Source organism: Oenanthe melanoleuca, unplaced genomic scaffold (genome assembly GCF_029582105.1).
Source record: "Oenanthe melanoleuca isolate GR-GAL-2019-014 unplaced genomic scaffold, OMel1.0 S273, whole genome shotgun sequence".
Classification (NCBI taxonomy): domain Eukaryota; kingdom Metazoa; phylum Chordata; class Aves; order Passeriformes; family Muscicapidae; genus Oenanthe; species Oenanthe melanoleuca.
Genome location: NW_026612922.1, coordinates 6,590 through 24,999, shown reverse-complemented (window position 1 = coordinate 24,999; position 18,410 = coordinate 6,590). Strand labels below are relative to the sequence as shown.

Below are 18,410 nucleotides of genomic sequence, written 5' to 3'. Positions count from 1 at the left end.
TAAATAATTCACAGGATGAGATGAGTAAAAGAAATTCTTGATCACTCAGACTGTGACCTGTCAGCAAAAAATAATTTTGCTCTCCTCCATCATTCCACTTTTCACTTTCCTTCCATCACCTCCCATTACAGTTGTGTGAATACTCATTGAAAGCACAGACTTTCTTTCAGCAAACCAAACAGATGTATAACAAAGTTTAGTTGAATAATTAATAGACAATATTTTGTCTCTTTAACGAAAGACCTTTTACTTCAAAAGAAGTCTTCACCTTTCTGACCTCTGACAAATGAGGCTCAGACCTCTGGCTTCTGCTCCCCACAGTTGGGTGACAGCCAGTCTGAGGAAGGGGTAGGGAGGAAATAGAGGCTCACTGAGCCATTGCATGGGCACAGCACTACCCTGTTCCCACTCACTGACACAGGGCACTCACGTGGGAGGAAATTGCATGTCCTGGTGTCTGTCTCCAAGACTTGTGACTGCCTGTGTGAGATGCATAAACGCTCTCTGGGCTCTGACGGCCATGGGACTAGACCAGACCTGTGCAGGGACTGCACCTGCCTGGGCCCAGAGCAGGGCTCTCCCATGTGAGAGGCAAGTGCAGAGGCAGATCTTTAGGAAACATTCGGTACTTTTGGTGCCCAAATGTTGGGCAGTTGTCAAGCAGTGTTTTCAGTCCCACAATTCCAGGTGTGCAAAACATTTTCCCTCCCGCGGGGAAGGAAACACAGAGAGCTGCATGCTGCCCTCCCAAGCAGCCAGTAGCTCAGTGTGGCAGAGATATGGCCTGGCATTCTTAGCTCAGGAATGACCATTCTCTCCTGGTTTAAGCCCTTGGAACCAGGGCGAAGCCTGTTTTGAGAGATGGCCATCTGGGAAGCAGCTTACTCCTCCTTTGAGTTACAGCCTCTCCTGCCTCCCATGCATGCCCTACATAGTGAAGGCATTCACCTCCTTTTTTTTTTTTTTTCAAAACACTTTTGTTTGTATCCCCATATAGCAAAGCTTTTGAGCAAAAGGTTTTTCTGTCTCTCTCTAGCGAGCACTGAGAATAGACTGCAGCCTCCTGCTGCTGGGCATGAGTATCTCTATGTCCTCTTACCTTGGCCTCAATCTTAGTTATTCTGTTTAATTGGCAGGTATTTGCAGGACATCAGGAAAGAGTATGCACATATCAGATACATTTTCCTCTGAGAGGCCTTGTTATCTTTGCTAGGGCTCTTTTGTTCCCTTTCTATTTTGAGATCAAAGACCCACTGGGATGGGAATCCTGTGGTCTCTGCAAGGCAATGCTTTACACATACTGTTATGCCTGAGAGAGGCTGCCAGCACATGTGCTGGATGCTTCCATGCCACAGCAAGTCTCTTCTGTAATATCTTCCATAGTCATCATCCTTTAGCAGCTCAATGAAGATTATGGGTCTGATTTTGAAGAAGTTTACATCTCAACAGCTTACACTGCCTTATCCTGCAGGTAAATAAAAAAAAACATTTTTACACCCATACCGACTGATGTGCTTTAAAGTTAGCCCATTATTTACAGATATGAGCAACATTTTCCTGCTGTCTACCCTGGTGAATGTGGAGGGTCTCTGCTGCTTTCACTCAGCAGCTGATCTGCAGCCTGGCAGTGTGCTGTAACCAATACCAGCACCGTGTTCATGGTGCACCAGGAGATCCTCCTTTGGCACCTGCCCTCACACTCACACATTTCACAGCAACCCTGCCTGCCCCTGCCAGCAGCTGTGCATTTCTGATCAGGTCAGTTGGTGCCTATCACATTTCTTTAATTAGCTTCTGGCAGCTTGCTATATCCTGATGTCAGGACTGTCAAAGCTTTCTGGTGCAAACAGAATAAATTGAGCTCAACATCACTTTCACATTCCGTCAAAAAGCCTTATTTCATCCAATATCACCTCCACATTCTCTCTTAAACATGGCAAGTATTTAAAAAGTGAAATATTTGTTTTTCAGCCCTGAGAGAAAGCCAGCCTACCTACAGTAGTCTTCAAAAATACAATTTTTCATATTTTTCATCTCTTACAACATGATTTAAGGCCCTTACAGTTTTGAGTTTTGAGTTGCACCTTTTCAGGAAGAATGTATCAGTTTGGAAGGGTCCACATCTAAAATGTGCAAACAAAACTGACAAGACAAAAAACTTGTTCAAACACTTTTTATTAGTTAAAAAAAAAGTATTTCCACAATGCCTAGAGATCCCAAGTGCCAGTGCATATGGATGCAAGACACAGATTTGTGAGTCCAAACAAAATATACAAAGCAACTGGGAGGCCAGGAGGGAGGCTGGGAAAGACACACAGCCCAGTACACACCTGCAGTTACTTACAATTAGAGGAATCTGGCTTACATATATTGTACAACTGGTTTATGAGGCAAGTGCAAGACTACAGAGCTGAATGTAGTTAGTCTATGGACAGTGGGATTTTCCTGTTGTGATGTCAGCTAATATTTCCATGTATGCTCTTGGAATGGTCTCTTTTGAGCAAGAATTCCCTAACTTGATGGATTACCTTCAATTTCACCCTGTGAGAGAAGACAGATAAGAAAACAGGTAAATATTTCCAGTGGAAAATATATATAAATAAATTTAGGAGAAAAATCAATCACCACACAAAACCCCACAAACAGCAAAGAAACAATGAGGTCCATAGGTGATGCAGAAAATAAATTAACTATCCATTCCTTCTGGAAACCAGACACACTCCTGCTGTAATTCAGATCTCTGAGGAAAATGAGGGTGTGAATTCACACGTGGTGGAAGTCAGGCTAATGTGGGGCCAGGCTCCACTGGCAGGGGTGTCCTGCTTTGTGCTCCTGGGTCTGCTCCTGCCTGACCCAGCCTGACATCAGCACTGGTGCAGCCTTGCAGCCAGTGGGATTATGGGGCCCATTTCTGGAACTGGCAGTGGGACTGATGGCTGGAAGTGGGTGGTAGGTGCAAGCTGAGACTTTTGGGAGCTTTGGGGACCATGAAAACAGCCTGAGCTTCAGAAAGGCTGAAACCCATGGGGTTTGGGTGCATGCAGTACTTGTGGAAGGGGCAGACAAAGGCCTTAACACTGAAATTGTAAAGGAAATACCACATGAGAAGTGTTTGCCCCTGCTGTCCATGTTGGACAAAAAGTCATCCTTGTTCAAGAGCTGAAATTGGCCCAGGGCTTCAAAAGAACATTGCAGGTAGAACAGTTCAAAAATTAAATTAACTAATTTGAACACAGAAAAATTTATAGAAAAACCAAACTTGTTATCTAAATCTATTCTAAAGCATGGCAGCAAACAGGAAAAAGGTATTCCATGTGATGACAGAACCATAGGACAGCATTAACTTTTATATGTGCATTTACACCCCAAAATCAACCCAAATCAGGCAGCAGTTTGCAATCTGTCCATCTGCCACTCATGGAAAATTCCCAAGTTAAGGAAGTGGTGAGAACAGATGAGCCCAGATTTTTGTCCAACAACTCAGGGAAGCGGGACCAGCGATGGGCTCCTTGCATGGCAGTTCTAGAAGCACAGAGGGCAAGGGGCAGATTGTGCCAGGGGGAGCCCAGGTGTGGCACAGAGAGCCGGGGCAGGGGGCCCTGGCACCACTCACCTCTCCGCCAGCGCTGGCCGGGGCCCCCTCTCCCTCCAGCCGGGGCTGCTCGGGCGCCGCCAGGTCCTCCTGCCAAGTCACAAGCAAGATGTTTGTCCTTGCTGCCACATGCAGAGTCATCCCCTAATCTTAGACTGCACTAGATGGGGCTGAGCATTACAGCCCCCAGCAAAATAGCAGCTTTAACAGATGGCAGATACTGCTTGAAATCCATTTTTGTTGTGCAGCTGGTTAGAGCAGGTATCTATGAAAAAGCCGACTCAATTTCTTACAGCCTGGTTTAGGGTCTTTTTTCATACAGAAAATCTTTTTCTGCCATCAGGACCAGAGTTTTGTCTCCTTCAGTGTGAAGAAATTTGGGAGGAACAAATAAATTCACATATAGCAAGGCTATACCCAGCCTTTCCCTGCATTATCTTACCCTAAGCATTCCCTGCATAGACTAAAACTAATCAAAGATAGCAGTACTGTGGTGCTGGTAATGTCATGCTTCAGATGAAATACCATTATCAAAGGATAAGCTTTTCTTTTTGTTTGAGTCCAAGCATTTACTTAAGTATTTGGAGCTATTCTAGCTACTTGCCTGCATCTTTCAGCTACCTTGCAATTCACAGAAGAGAAAACGTTGCATTACCAGGTAATTACATCAGACACAATTTGGCCTCATGGGAAGAGAATATAAAATCCTGACCATACTGGATGTGCACAGGGGATGGACAGAAGACAGAAATGCATTTGGGTGGAATCAGGCAGTGAGAGTAAGGGGAAGCAGAAATGGGAGAACCTCTATAATTTTAGTTGAGTTCACCAGAGATCTCAACTAAAATTACAGAGATTCTCTGTTCCCTTCAAGCACACATGCCCAGCAGTTTCCCTGAATGACTCAGCTGCATGAAGTCAGGGCCACCATAGAGGGAACCAGAGACACATATATTATGGAAAGGAAAAGTCAATTTTTCCATGCAAGGCAAAGTTAGGAATTTCAACATTTTGGAAACACAAGGCTTGGTGCTTGGTGCTGCTGCAATGCAAATCAATGTCCCTGCCAAACCTACTGTAAACAGAACTTCATGTTCCATGTGTTTAGGGGATTCTTTTCCTTTTCACACATCCTTTCCTGTATAGTCACAAGAGTTCTCATCAGTAGGAGAACATCCCTGGCATCCCCACTGCTTTTTGGACTGAATTTGGGAAAAAATGGTGATGTGAAGTAAAAAGGGAAAAGTAGATAGAGTTACATTGATACGAAGTAGAGCCCACGAAAATTGAATCTGGAAATTGAATTTCAGATCCATTTGTGGCACCAAGGGGTGCAACCTGTTTTTCAGGCCTATGGGCTTCCTGCTTTCCAGGCAAGCTACTGTAAGATCAATCCACTGGAGACTGAAAATAGCCAAGGTACGAACTGCAGCCCTGTACTGATGTCTGTCACAGCTGCAGGCATTCCTTTATCTCCCTGCTGAGACCAGAGCTGATCAGTCTGTTTGTGGAGAGCACCATGTGCTGCTGGTGTCTCCAGATGAGAACCAGTGTGACCATCTCTTCCTAAGGAACATGCCCAACTTGCACTGCATTGTTGGCTGAAATGATTCCTGCTGGTACCAGCCTGAGCTGTGTTAAGCAAGCCCAGGTAACCAAATGACATCAAACTGCACATCATGGAAGCCAGTTTCTCCTGCAGAGACCTGCTGCTCTTCAGGGGAGGCCACTGCTCTGATGGAGCCACTCGGTCACAGTATTTCTGAAATGAGTCAGCTCTCCTGCTGCCAGCAAACAGCTCACTACTCTGAATTTATGGATGCTCATCCAGCCTCAGGATCCAGCCTGTGGCTTTAAAGCACTTTACATTTGCATTTATATTACATTTTACATATCAACACCTTATAACTCAACAGTGCACATTAGGCCAAAGCAGGCAAATAGCCTCAAATTGCATTTTGAAGCTTTCCAAACAGATTTTTGACCATTAGGTGGAAAGGGAAAAAACCTCCAATGCAAGCCACTGACAATAGCTGAACAGCAGGTATTTCATAGTGCTTTGCTGGTGAAGTTACCAGCTGCTGTGTGAAATGAAGGTCAATCAAAGGCAAATGCCTAAGGTGCTGAGCTGCATTGGGAAAACTGGGGAACAGCTCACAGGAAGACATGGACCAGTGCAGTGCACTCCATCTTTCTACAGGGTATGAGCACCTATTGTTCTTGTGGGCAGGGAGCTCAGCTCTGGTAGATGTGGCAGGAGTCCTGGGAGAGGGACACATTTCTCAGGACCACCCTTGGGACACTGCATCCAAGAGCACCCATCCAAGGGTGGGCTGGAGAATCCCTGTTCAGCTGTTGTGCTGCTTGCTAGATCCCTTAGATCCTGCTCTCTGCCAAGACTGCTCAGAAGGCTAAAAATCAACCATCTATTTTTAGAAAGGGAAACTACTGAGTTTCTGGAGGGTGTTTCTAAACTGTGCTGGAGGAACCAGCACAATAGCAGGATGAAGAGGTGTCAGGCTGTGTTAGGGATGTCGCCTCACAGCCTTTTTCTCACGCTTCACCCTGCCCGGAACAGGGAGCAGGAGATGAGGAAGGGCTGCATTCCTCAGCTGGGTGTCAGCTGGGGCTTTCAGGACTGCTCAGGAGACAACATACACAGAAGGACCATATGCTGTAGGGGTCTTCACTTTGGACAAAGAGCCAGAAATTCCTGGGCACCAGCTCCAGCTATAACACTGACTCACAGGACAATGCTGGGCAAGAAAGGAGGGTGAAAATCCAACTTCCTTGGCTAGCAGCAAGAATTTTACCATTCCTGTCAGTGTTCATCTCCTCATTAAAAGGGATAACATTTCCTAAGCAAAAGGCATGTTGAAACCATGAAGCAATTAGTAATGCTCCTCCTGCTCTTAAAGGGCAAGCCGAATATTTCCCCTCAGGAATTACATCCTTTCTTAGAAAAAAGTATTTTACATGGAAAAAAGTGTAAATATTTAGTTTGCTATGGGCTATTTTCTTCTTTTTTTAGATGGGCAGTCAAATCTTTTTTTGCTAGTGAAGAAAGAAAAGTGAAGTGCTTGAACATAATAGTTAAGTGAAACACAAAACCTCAGAATTCCTTCCAAGAATAGTAAACAAGTTTTTAAATATTTTGTGTGTTTAAAAATATTGTTTTATGTAGAATATACACCACAGGAAATCTATATATATGAAATGCAATATTTTGCTAAGGTTATGAAACAGAGGTACATGTTCAGCTATCACTAATTAATAACTCAACAAATTAAGACCTGCCATTTATAAAAATATTCCTGTGCAACGCTAAAGGATCTTAAATAGACTTCTTAAATAGACTTCTTAAATAGACTTCTTAAATAGACTTCTTAAATAGGCTTCTGGGTTCAGGTATTCTAATAAGTTTTTGAAAAACTGATTTTAAAAGCCCAGAAATACTGGAAGAAGTTAATTACAATTTAATTCCTCAGATTTCTCATTTTCACAGGTTCTATGAAATTCCCTTTTTCAGCTCTTCAGCAATTGACTTGTCTGCTGAGTTCATATATGAAGTGGAACTTATATTTTTTGTCTGTATTATCTTACAGGCCAGTGAGAGTTTTGTTGCTGCCCCCAAATATTTGGACAATCTTATTATTTTCCTTATATAACAGAGAAAGCAGTCCAAATATAAGATTCCATTATTATTATTATTATTATTATTTTTATTATTATTATTATTATTGTTATTATTATTATTACTATTTTAAGGCTGTAAAGTCAGAGATGTTCACTGGCAGCCTAATCTGCTACAAATTTAAGAACCCTCAAAGGGACATCAATTGCATAAGGTGGAGAGGTTCAGCCTCCTGTAATGCTCTTGTCCTTGGGTGCTGGATCAAACACGATGCTGGCTGGCAGCATCCCCAAACCACTCCCTAGGGAAGCCTCAGGCAGCCTGGCAGGTCCTGTGGACTAGTTGTCCTGGAGAGGTTCCAGAGTGTGCTCAGTGATGCCAACAGCTCTGACTAAGGGGTCAAGCCTTGGTTAAAGTGAGTGGACCCACCAACAGGACAGACAGACGGGCACGCAGAATTGTCTTACCCTACAAATCCAGGGTGGCTTTGCTTTTGTCCAGCTCACAGCCAGACTCTCTGAGAGTCTCCTAGGACTGCTTATGCAAATGATACACATTTAACATGCATCCTATGGGATTGCTGGGGTACAGCCTTGAGCCATGAAGTACATCCATGGTCTCGTAGGCTTTAAGGCTTCACCAGTGCCACTAACTCAGCTATTTGCTTGGGAAAATGTCTGTCTGGATGCACTAATGAGACTGAGAGGGAAACACAGAAAAAGTGCCTGCTGTGCTCCATGACATGTGCAAGGATACCACTGGGATGCATCACTGCATCAACTAAATACAGGGAAGCTTGAATACAAAGGGGAACAAGTATTAACTGTTTATTCTACTTAATTGTTGGGTAGTTTGGCTGTTGATTTCCCTGCTCCTCCTGCTCAGCAGCTCTGCCCTTGGTGGCTTCTCAGATGCCCTTGGTTGCTCTATCCTTGTCACACCTGCCCAGCCCAATCTAACTTGGACAGGAAGGTCAGTTTCTGCTTCTAATTTCTTCCGTGCAACAGACTCTTTGCATTGGAGACATCTCAGGGTGTAAGTGAAGGGAATTAGGCCATGAAGAGCAGTCTTTCACATTCAAGATGTGCAGTTGTTATGAAAGAGATGAGCCATGGCGTGGGTGCGGCCCATGTGCACAGATCAGGTGCACAGAAACTCTGTGATCTAGCAAATGCACCCAGCAGTTGCACATAACTGACAAATGCTCATTTAATTAATGCGGTGAAGTGAAAAAAAGATCAGACCCAATTCAAAGTGACAGAGTCATGAACTGACAACTAAGACATAAAAACTGACAGGACAAATAGATCTAAAGGGAAGATTTAGGAGGAGGGTGTAGGGAAGCATCAGTTACTGGGGAAGTTGTTCCAAACCCTGAGGGACATTTTGAGAGCGTGTGTATGTATAAGGGCTTGTTCCCAACCACCTGGTGTCTGCATTGCAGCAAGCTCTGTGCTGTGTCATACAGACGAAGAACTAATGCTCTTCTAAGACAGGGATATTTAGTGGGTGATAATCTCACTGGAATCTCTTAATGTCCACCCCAGGGATGGGGATGGGTGCAAAGGCACAGACAGAACACCCTACTGACTTGTTTAATTTTTTTTTCTATCAGAAAAATTGTGGAGGGTTTATAATCTCTTAATTTACAGATTTTTTTGTTGATGCTTAAAAACTCCCCCAGATGAGTCAATACTTTGTTGTACTCAGCAGTCACCAGGTCAGTGCCAAAGCCCTATCAGGCAGTGCCAGCACTACTCAAGGTTGCTCTCACTGGAGCTTGGCACCCCTCCATAGGTGTAGGGTTACTTCAGCCCCATTCCCTTCTGTGTGGCTCTGAGTGCTCCCCCCAAGGACAGTAAGGAGCAGCAGGCTGCCAGGGGGTCCACATTTCAGTGCCTGCCATGATGCAACAAAGGGCTGAATTCCTTCCCATGGCCAAAATCACACCTGCACCCCACGGCTATCCTGAGCAAAACTTAGCCCAAAAGCTTTAGAGTACCCCTCTCTTTCCTAATGTGTGCCTGCCACTGATCCCAGCTGTCAAATGCACAGATAAATGCCAACAAGCTCTCTGTAATTGATATTAATACTGGGAGCAGACGTGTCTTCTAGGCCCCTCAAGTGCCCAGCCCCAAGTCACCCTGAGCACTGCCCAGTGCCATGCATTCATAGATCTCTGAACACCCTTCTATAGCAGGGAACAACACTGGAGATAGCTGAAACCTGAATAAGGTCTTGGCAAGTGCTCAGTGTAATTAGAAAGAGAGAGGATGGTATGGAGCACAAACAAGGACTCAGGACTGGATGCAACTGGATGCTCACTCAGACTTCTAGGGCTCAAATGCTTGTGATGATTCCAGGACGGCAGGATTATAACAACGGGTATTCACTGTTTAAACATTTAAAAGCTGTACATTATCATTTAGTGTTATCTCCAGTGGGTCTCCCACATGCATTACAGTGCCTGGTGCTGCTCTGGATGTATTTCCATTAGCTAATTGTGTACTAGGATAGGAGCATTTCTGGAGAAAAAACAGCTGGTGCTGAGAGCCCAGCACAGTTCCTTATCCTCCTTTCAGGGCCCTCCCTCTGGAGCAGCTTTGGCTCCATGGCAATTACCCATTAGCTGTGGGTATGCACTCGATGTGCATGTGGAGCTCAATCTTCTGTGACTACCTGGATCTAATAGGTGAGTATGAATAAAAGATTTGCACTCCCGAGCTGAACTAAACCAGCATAACAAAAGAACCCTTTTTCACAGAAACAAATGTTTTTCCTGAATTTTTTTTCCCCTGTGATTTGTCTTGTTTTTCTCCTCCTGTTTTCAGTCTGCTGCCCACCTCTGCTGTTTGGCATGCTGTATCCAAAGCAGTTTCCTGGCTCCATTTAGTCTGCCCTTTAGCATGTGACACATTCTAATTTTTTATTTCTTAATCGATCTCCATCTTAAGTCTAAGGAATCAGACATCAAGGGAAGACATCAGAACAACAGTTCAGATGCTCTCTGGAAAACCTGCATTAGTTTAAGCTCTGAAATTAGCTGTAAACTCTAGCTGTCAGTCTTTGAGGTGGGGTTCTCACTTAGGAGGAAAGGGGAAGAGGATTGCTGCTGCTCAGTCCTTGCTGGAGGGGAGACAGCTCGCTATCTGCAGCAGGGATTCCTACCATCAGCAAATTCCTCACTCTCCTGGGTCAATCACCCCATGGTCAGTCTAAAGGTAGGAAGGGGTGTTCTGGCCCCATGGAATTAGGAATCGCTGTTTGCACTCCTGCAGCCTAACTGCTGTTCCCTGTGGGAACAGAGATTAAATTTATCCCAAGGGCTTAGCAGAACTCCTGTATCTGCCCTTTTCTCATGCTTTCAGGAGGACATTTTGCGTCACTTGTAGCTGCTGTTCTCCTCTTTTGTTAGCCTATTCTCTCAGGGTTTATATGCTGTGTAGAAGTTTTGTTTCACATCACAATGTGTTTATGTGCAGGTCAGGAAATTAATCAGCTGACTATCTGAACAATTAAAACAATTTTGGCCAGCTTGGCTTTGCTTTGATTCTGGGTTTGGGTTTGTTGTGACTCATAAAGCTCATGTGGCCATCAACAGCACCGATCACACTCTCTGAAGAGGGGAAGGTGTTTACCAAAGAGCTGCCAAGTATTGGCCTCTGCTGTACAAATGTGTGCTGGTTGTTACCAAAGCATCTTCTCTAATGATCAACACTGCCTTCATCTAAGGAGCTGTTCTGCTCCTTCACACACCCTTTAATCCCCTCACTTGAAGAAGCCCCTTTTGCCAAATTAGGCTGAGGACAGAAGATGCCTTGTCTGAATGAGGCTTAATCCGTACACAATTTGGGTCACGCGGCTTTCTATCAATAAGCACTTGGTTGTCAAACCAGCAGGAAGCAGAGCAGCAGGGTCAGGCTTTCAGTCAGGCTCTGCCTGGCTTGCTGCTGCCCTCTGCTGCCTCTGGAGCAAGCTTGGGGATCCCATCAGCACTGCTCAGGGTGGGGGCAAGTGCTGGCTCCCGTGCCTTCCCACTCTGCACATCCCTGAGCTCTGACTCAGCCCAGATGCTCACTGCCACTGAGACACATTTCTGCACAAGTCCCTGGGGAAAATGCTTTTATGTTCATAAGAAAATGGAGAGCCAAACTCTTGCCAGCAGTGCCCACTAATGGGACAAGAGACAATAGGTACCAAGTGATTAATATGTCCCTCTGAACAGAAGAAAACAATTCTCTTTTTTCTATAAGGGTGGTCAAACACTGGCACAGGTTGCCCAGGAATATTGTCTCCTTCCATGGAGATATTCAAAACCCAGTGGGACAGTCCTCTCTCACTGGCCCTAAGGGGATGGGACTAGATGATCTCAAGATGATCTCCTTTCAAACGAAATGATTCTGTGACTGTATTAAGCATTAAATGATAACATTAAGTATTATACAAAAGCAGATATTGCTGAAAATATTTCATGAAATAAGTAAAATTATCAACTGTAAATGTTTGCAGGTAGTTTAAGTGTAATCCAAAGGCTCTTCTGTCCTGCCCATCAGAGAGTAAACAAACACACCTTTTTTACAACTCCTGTAGTGGCCACGATGGTCTCTGCTCCTTCTACAGTCTTGTTTGCCACTGTGTTCACGCTGGCTACGACAGCTTCTCCCACCACGTTGGCCTGCTCTTTGGTCTTCTCAGCAACTGCAGTTTCAACAAAAGCAGTAAGGTCAGCAAACTAGACACTGCCAGGAGCCTGCCAAATTCCCTGGGATGACAAAATGATTGCATTGATTTAAAAGAAGAAATTAGTCCTGATGAAGTCCATGTTTGGACTTTTTAGATGACATCACGTCTGAATTTAGATCGTGTACGTGAGGATTTTTGTCTGGCACAAAATGCTGCTTAGAGAGCAGCACTGCAGGCTGTCAGTCTTTGTGAGCAACCAGAGAACGAAAAATTCATTGTCTGATACTAAGAGACAACAGTGTAAATAAGATATTTTGCATTGCAGACTGCATGATCTCTTCCAGGTTACCTTCTGTTTGACTTAATAGCTCTTGGCAGAAAAAAAGCAATGGTTATTAAACTCTCTAGGGAAAGGATCCATTCATGTTCCTTCAGGACAGTCCATATGGCTGCTCTGCCTTGGGGCTGGGGACATCCTAGAAGGAACCCTTTGGGTCTCTGACTCTGCAAATGCCTGACAGGACTCTCCCAAAGAGCAGTTTTGGCCAGACAGGATGTGATGCAAGTAAATCCTCTCTGCGTGCTGGGCTGTGCACCTGACATTGTGAAATGTCTAAATTGCTGTGACTCATCCCAGTCTGCCAAGTAACCTTTCTGTGACTTTTTCTTACCTACTCCACTGATTAAATATTTTCTCCCATCTGTATCCACTGCAAATGCCAGAACCATCACTCCTGGCAAGCAGCCTGCATTTATCAGTGGGAAGGTCAGGCAGATCAGTGGTGTCCCACAGAGAACTCCCACTTGGCAGGGGTGATGCCCTTGCCAAGAGGTCTAACAATCACCACAGATTTCCACATCCCTCTCAGGCTGTGTTCTTACCTGAGGTCACACTTTGCACTACGCCCTCCTTGGTCTTGGTGCCTGTGAAAGGAAACACAATCCATCAGTGCTGCCTGGAAATTACACCCTGATGCTGGACACAGATGGCTTCCTGCTCTGAGGAAGTGCAGTGGGGAGTCAAGGTGCTGCTGGTATCTCCTGCTCAGACACAAACCATTTGTGGAGTCAGAAAAGAGACCAGCTTCCCTCCCCAGTAAAGCCAATGAATACCTTTGTGTTAGAGTTGGAGAGCTTCAATAGCAAATTCTCTGGAGATGCCTAAACCTGAAAAATCTTGATTACAAAAAATTATCCCTGCAATATTTCCAAAATGAGCAGTTGAGTAGTGGTAAATCACTTTTAAGCTAGTTGTAAAAATGACTGTAAATAAAATCACCTGGTAAGACCTCACTTACTTCACTCTTGCAAGACAAGAAGTCACATCCATGACTCTCCCCTGCCTTTCAGCAGGATACTTGGCTGCAGGGGTCATTTAAAGTCTCATTCTATTCCACTAATAAAGACTGGAGAAATCTGAAACTGAATTTCCAGAGCCACCACTCACCTACTACATACCTACTTACTAGATTCCCAGTTTGGTGCCTCAGCCTAGGCTGTAAGTGCCTGCTCACAGCAATACACAGATAGCAGATGGTTTTATCTCAAATTATGAAAATACACCATATGTATGCTTACATTGTAATTTATCTCACTGTTCTCAATGTAGAAAAGCTAACAGGATGTGAAGGCATTCAGCTTGCAACACAAATAGCCCTAAGGAATAATTAATCTCTGTGATTTTCCTCCATGCTTGAAGTGACAAGCTATATATACCTTCTACTTGATACTACTGCAGATAACTTTAATCATATGGTAGATGGGGAGCCCTCATGGTAACTAGGTGCTTTGCACATTAAAAAAAATAAGGATCAAATTTATCTCTCTTGGAAGTTAAATAAACACAAGCCAAAATATTCCACTGGTCCCACTTTAGTGTATATTTCAAATCATCTACACCTATACAGGTTCTCTTCAGGTTTCCCATACTGATACAACAAAGGGATTTCTATGGCCAACTATCAAAATGATAAAAATGGACAACAACCAGCCAGATTTTTGACTCCATGAGAGTGGAACATCTATGGGTATAGTGGGAGAAATCAGCTACAAACCACAGCTCATTCTCATTATCAGCCTGAGAAGCAAAACAGGTGCAGTGCCCTGATAACAACAGGTCCAGCCCAGCTCTGTTCTGCCTGATACATGTTATGTATTATTGAATGCAATTGTCAATTGTTGATTTTTTTTGGTGGTTGCAATGTTTGCCTGGGGCAGAACAAAACGCCTTCAGCATTTCACTCCACCCTCCCAAACTGTCTTAGAAGTCAAGAGATGAAATCTTTGTACCTTTAACTTGTTACTGCTGTAAGGTTCAGTTCCTAGTGGTGTACATGTGCACTGCTGTGAACTGGATTTAATAATGGTGCCCATGATGCACAAATGTGTGCAGAAGCACAGCACTAGCAGAGCAGGGGCAAGTCTCAAGGCACAGATGTGAGTCCCTGAATGGGCCAAACACAAAGGTTCAATCCAGACACCATCCTGCTTTGTTTTCCCTCCCAGTACCTTTCCAAGAAAAGGCTGTCACGATATTGATTTGACATACAAGGTTGTCTCACATCAGACCCAGATGCTCAAGCTCAGCCCTTTTCTGGTTTTTGGTTAAACAGAAGTTGACAGGTAAGCAAAGTACATGATTTGCTGCACCAGCCTTTCATGCCTTTGCAGTTTTGCAGTAAACATGCTTAGTGAGACAAGAGATGCACTTTTGTACGTTTTTTTCCAGACTTTTAAGGTGACTATCTGGGATCAATAATTTTATGGGGAAGGGGAATGGGCAAGGTGTGGTATTTACGGATGGAAAATAATTCCAGAAAGGAGGGATGCAGATAGAAGAAAAACATCCGAATCCATTTGACGATGGGAGCAATGTCATTGGGAAGAGTCACTGCTGCAGCCTGGGAGAGCTCGCCCCATCCTCCCCGCCCAGCCACACCCGATGACTCAGGCTCCCTTCCATTATGCACCGCACGAAACCCGACCTTCCGGCGCAGCTCCTGCCAGCAGCCCGCATCTGTTGAATCAGAAAGCAATCACCTGATGCTCAATCTCATTTCGCTCATTAGTCCTTGCCTGCAGCTTCTGTACCCCGAATTCAAAGTCCGTGCATCCTGCCTGTTCTGAGTCATCCGCAAGAGCTTTGGGACCGCCAGGGTGGGGCCGAGGCTGGAGTGCTATGCCCTGAAGGTCTAGAGTGGAAAGGGATGTTTTGATGTGCATTAGGTCCTGCAGGAACCACTCAGTTTAAACACAGCTCGGTGTGCTGGGCCTCTCTGCAACACACACTGCTGAAAATCATTCTGGAAAACTAGAAGTGCATTCTTTGTTGAGGCTCCTGAATTATACCATTAAACAGTACTAATGACTCAATACTCTGATGCAGCTTTGCATCAAATTCATGAATTAACTTCAGCATCACTTACACCCCTATTCAAACCAAATTAAAAAAGAGAGCCCACTGAACCAGCTGCTGGATCCACACTAATCAAGCAGGGATCTCCTGATACTTCAGCACACTCAGGCTGCTGGAATTAGGAGAGCAGATGGTGATTTCAGCAAGTGCACAGGTGAGCCATGGTGCAGGATTTCTCCCTCTCTTGTTGTGCACTCTCTTCCCCACCCCAGCAGCTCAGTAAGGCTGGGGCAGGGCAGGAGCACTGCACTGCAGGCTCAGCACAGAGGGAGGCATCTCCTGCCCTGGCATGGGCCTTGGGAGCTGAACCTAGATGGATCAGAGCAGGGACAAGGTGGCCACAGTGTCCCAGTGATGCTGTTCACTCCACACAGATGCCTCTGAGTGAGCATTTTTTTCTTCTCTTGGGCAGCAGCGACTCACCAGATCTGGTGGTTGTGCCCAAACATTTGGAATCCTCCTCAGAGAGTCAGCAATGAGTTAACACAAACCTGAATAACAGTCAGGGATCCACTTCATCCATCCTAGTCCTTGGGGATTTTGCTCTCTTTCCTGATGTTCTCAAAAGACCCTTGAGGTTCAATACAGTATTATTCTCTCCTAGCATCCAAAAATTCAAACCTCATCACCTAATGCTCTAGATGAAGCTACTGGGATTGGGCTTTGCTAGGGAAGAAGCAAGGAAGGAACAGTTCAGCTCTCTGATTTACTCCTTATGTGGCACAAATTGACAAAAGGCAGCATGAACAACATACTAATCATTCCAGTTTATACCTCCACCTTCTCTGGCTATTAAAACAAAACCCCCATTTTCTGAGCTAATCAGCATCTGGCCTTTACTCCTCCTGCCTGTGAAAGACTGAATTTTCCCTAAAGGGGGAGCTTCCTAATAGGAACTGAATCAGGCCAAGGCAAAGCTCTGTCCAGTGCATGACAGGGCAGGAACCAGCAGTATACCAACAAATCAAACCAATAAAAGGAGAAAGCCCTTCATCCTCACCTTGATCCTTATTTGATCCTCATTCAGAGATTAAGGTTCCAAGGCTTTTAGTTTTAGGCTCATAGAAAACTTTATTGAAAAGGTTAGAATCTCCTAAAGAGACCTCTTGGTTGTTCACCAATGAAAACCAGGTCACAGTATGGAGCTGTACAACGTGACTGAACAGAGATGTGAGAAATTATGTACAAAAACTCTGAATAACCCTGACATGACTCAGACCTGGAAGCAGGTGGAGTAGAAATGGTGACACAATGTGACACTGATACGACATTTCTTAGACTGGTGTTTCACTTACTGTAGTTAGTCTAGCTGTTTATAGGGATGCTGCTTACCCTTTTTTTCTTGTGAGTCAGCTTCAATTTGAAATGTGAACTGTTCATCCATTCATTTCCAGCATGTCAATAATAAAGTATTTAGAAATTTAAGATAAAGACATTACCAGACCTGCTATGTACAAATTTTATATTTAATTTGCAATGTACAAATATTTATCTGTAGCTATTGGCAATAGAGCAGTTTTAAATATAGTTGCTAAGTACAGCTGTGGATATTGCAGTATGATAGCAGGAAGAGCCTGCATGTAAACTTTCCTACAAAAAGAAACACTCCCACATCCACCAAAAATAGAGCTGTGTAAAATGCAGTAATCAGCAGTGAGATAATCAGTCTTGGGAACATATGACTAGTTTGTATTATATGGAATATCTGACCATCCAGCCATATAATTGCATGTGCTAGATAAGTGGAGATAGTGGGTTTCGAGGGTGACCTTGAGAGAGGAGGTTTCAGCCCATTAACTGTGAAAGAGTTCTCTAGGCAGGACATCAGGCACACTTGTTTTCCAGATCCTATTCTTTGGGCAAAAGGAATTTGGGCGTCTCTTGTAAAGCAAGATTAATGTGTGCATGGGCAACGAAGGAGGTCGGTGAACAGGAGAAGGATTTCAGGACAAACCCATTTGTTTGTGGGGAAACAGATACATCCTGCAATCCACTCTTACTAGCAACCTTGGCTCCTCTCAGGGACCTCCTCAATCAGTCCCTCCCAGCGTGGAGGTGAGGCAGACCAGCAGTGCTCATTTGCCTGCAGAGTGCCTGACTCATCCTGCAAACAATCAGTGAATAGTCAAACAAACCTTACACCTGAGCATCTGCTCCTTAACATCGTTCTGCCTTCCCTGAAGGAGTGGTTTCTATGTCTAACTTACAGTTGGGGAAACTGAGGCACGGGGAAGCTGTGCTACCCCACCCAGGTTCTCACAGCAACTTTGCAGAGCTCAGGATCTTATCCAGACTATGCTGCTAGTCACTCCCAAGCTTCAGCCACAATATAATTTCCCCAGACTTTCTCAGAGACAATCTATGCAGCTGTTCATGCTCAAAAGTAGATCAAAACTAGTTCTCTCTTACCTACATACATTACCCCTTCTTTGGTCTTCTCTGCAGCCTCTGTCACTCCCTGCTTGGTCTTTTCTGCAGCAGCCACCACACCTTCTTTAGCAATGGAGAAACCTTTCTTAAAGACATCCATTCTTGTTGCTTGTTAGGGTATTATCTGGGATGATCTGAAGGAGGGAGCAAAAGCAGCAAAAAGCACCTGGAGGCTGGGAGTGCGAGATGCAGCCTTACCCTCGGCAGATACTCTGCTGCTCTGGCAGGCTCTGCCTCTGCTCTTCCTCCTGTGCTGGATGAAGGCAGTGTGGCAAAGCTCACAGCCCTCGCTGGCTCTTATTGATGAAGTGTGCTGCAGTGTAGCCAATGCCTGTGTACAGCTGATACTGAAATATTAATGATACAGATCTGCTTGAGAACCTTTAAGAAGGGAGGGGGAGAGCAGGACGATGACAGCAGTAGGTAAGGAGCTGTCTGGAGAATTTCCAGACAGACAGAGCTTTTTAAAATATACTGCAATGCTCTCAGTGAAGAATGGTCTCAGTGAAGAGAGAGACTTTACAGAAGAGCTGAGTTCCTGAAAGGGCATCTTCCTGAGGCTGCAGCAGGAGCCAAACACCAGCTCTCCTGGGCCCCAGAGGGTGGAGAGCACGGAACACTGACAGTGTTTGTAGCAAACAAACAGGGTCAAGGTC

At 44.7% G+C, this 18,410-nt stretch overlaps 1 protein-coding gene across 1 annotated transcript; it reads right to left on the bottom strand.

Annotated features, from left to right (window-relative positions):
* Positions 1–2,158: 2,158 nt before the first annotated feature.
* On the bottom strand, positions 2,159–18,191 carry SNCG (synuclein gamma). Its single transcript, XM_056516104.1, has 5 exons — positions 17,734–18,191; positions 12,792–12,833; positions 11,797–11,924; positions 3,614–3,682; positions 2,159–2,541 (listed from the first exon to the last, which is right to left on the bottom strand). The coding sequence occupies exons 1-5, from the start codon at positions 17,852–17,854 to the stop codon at positions 2,512–2,514; spliced, it is 390 nt and encodes a 129-aa protein (XP_056372079.1). The 5' UTR covers positions 17,855–18,191; the 3' UTR covers positions 2,159–2,511.
* Positions 18,192–18,410: the final 219 nt, after the last annotated feature.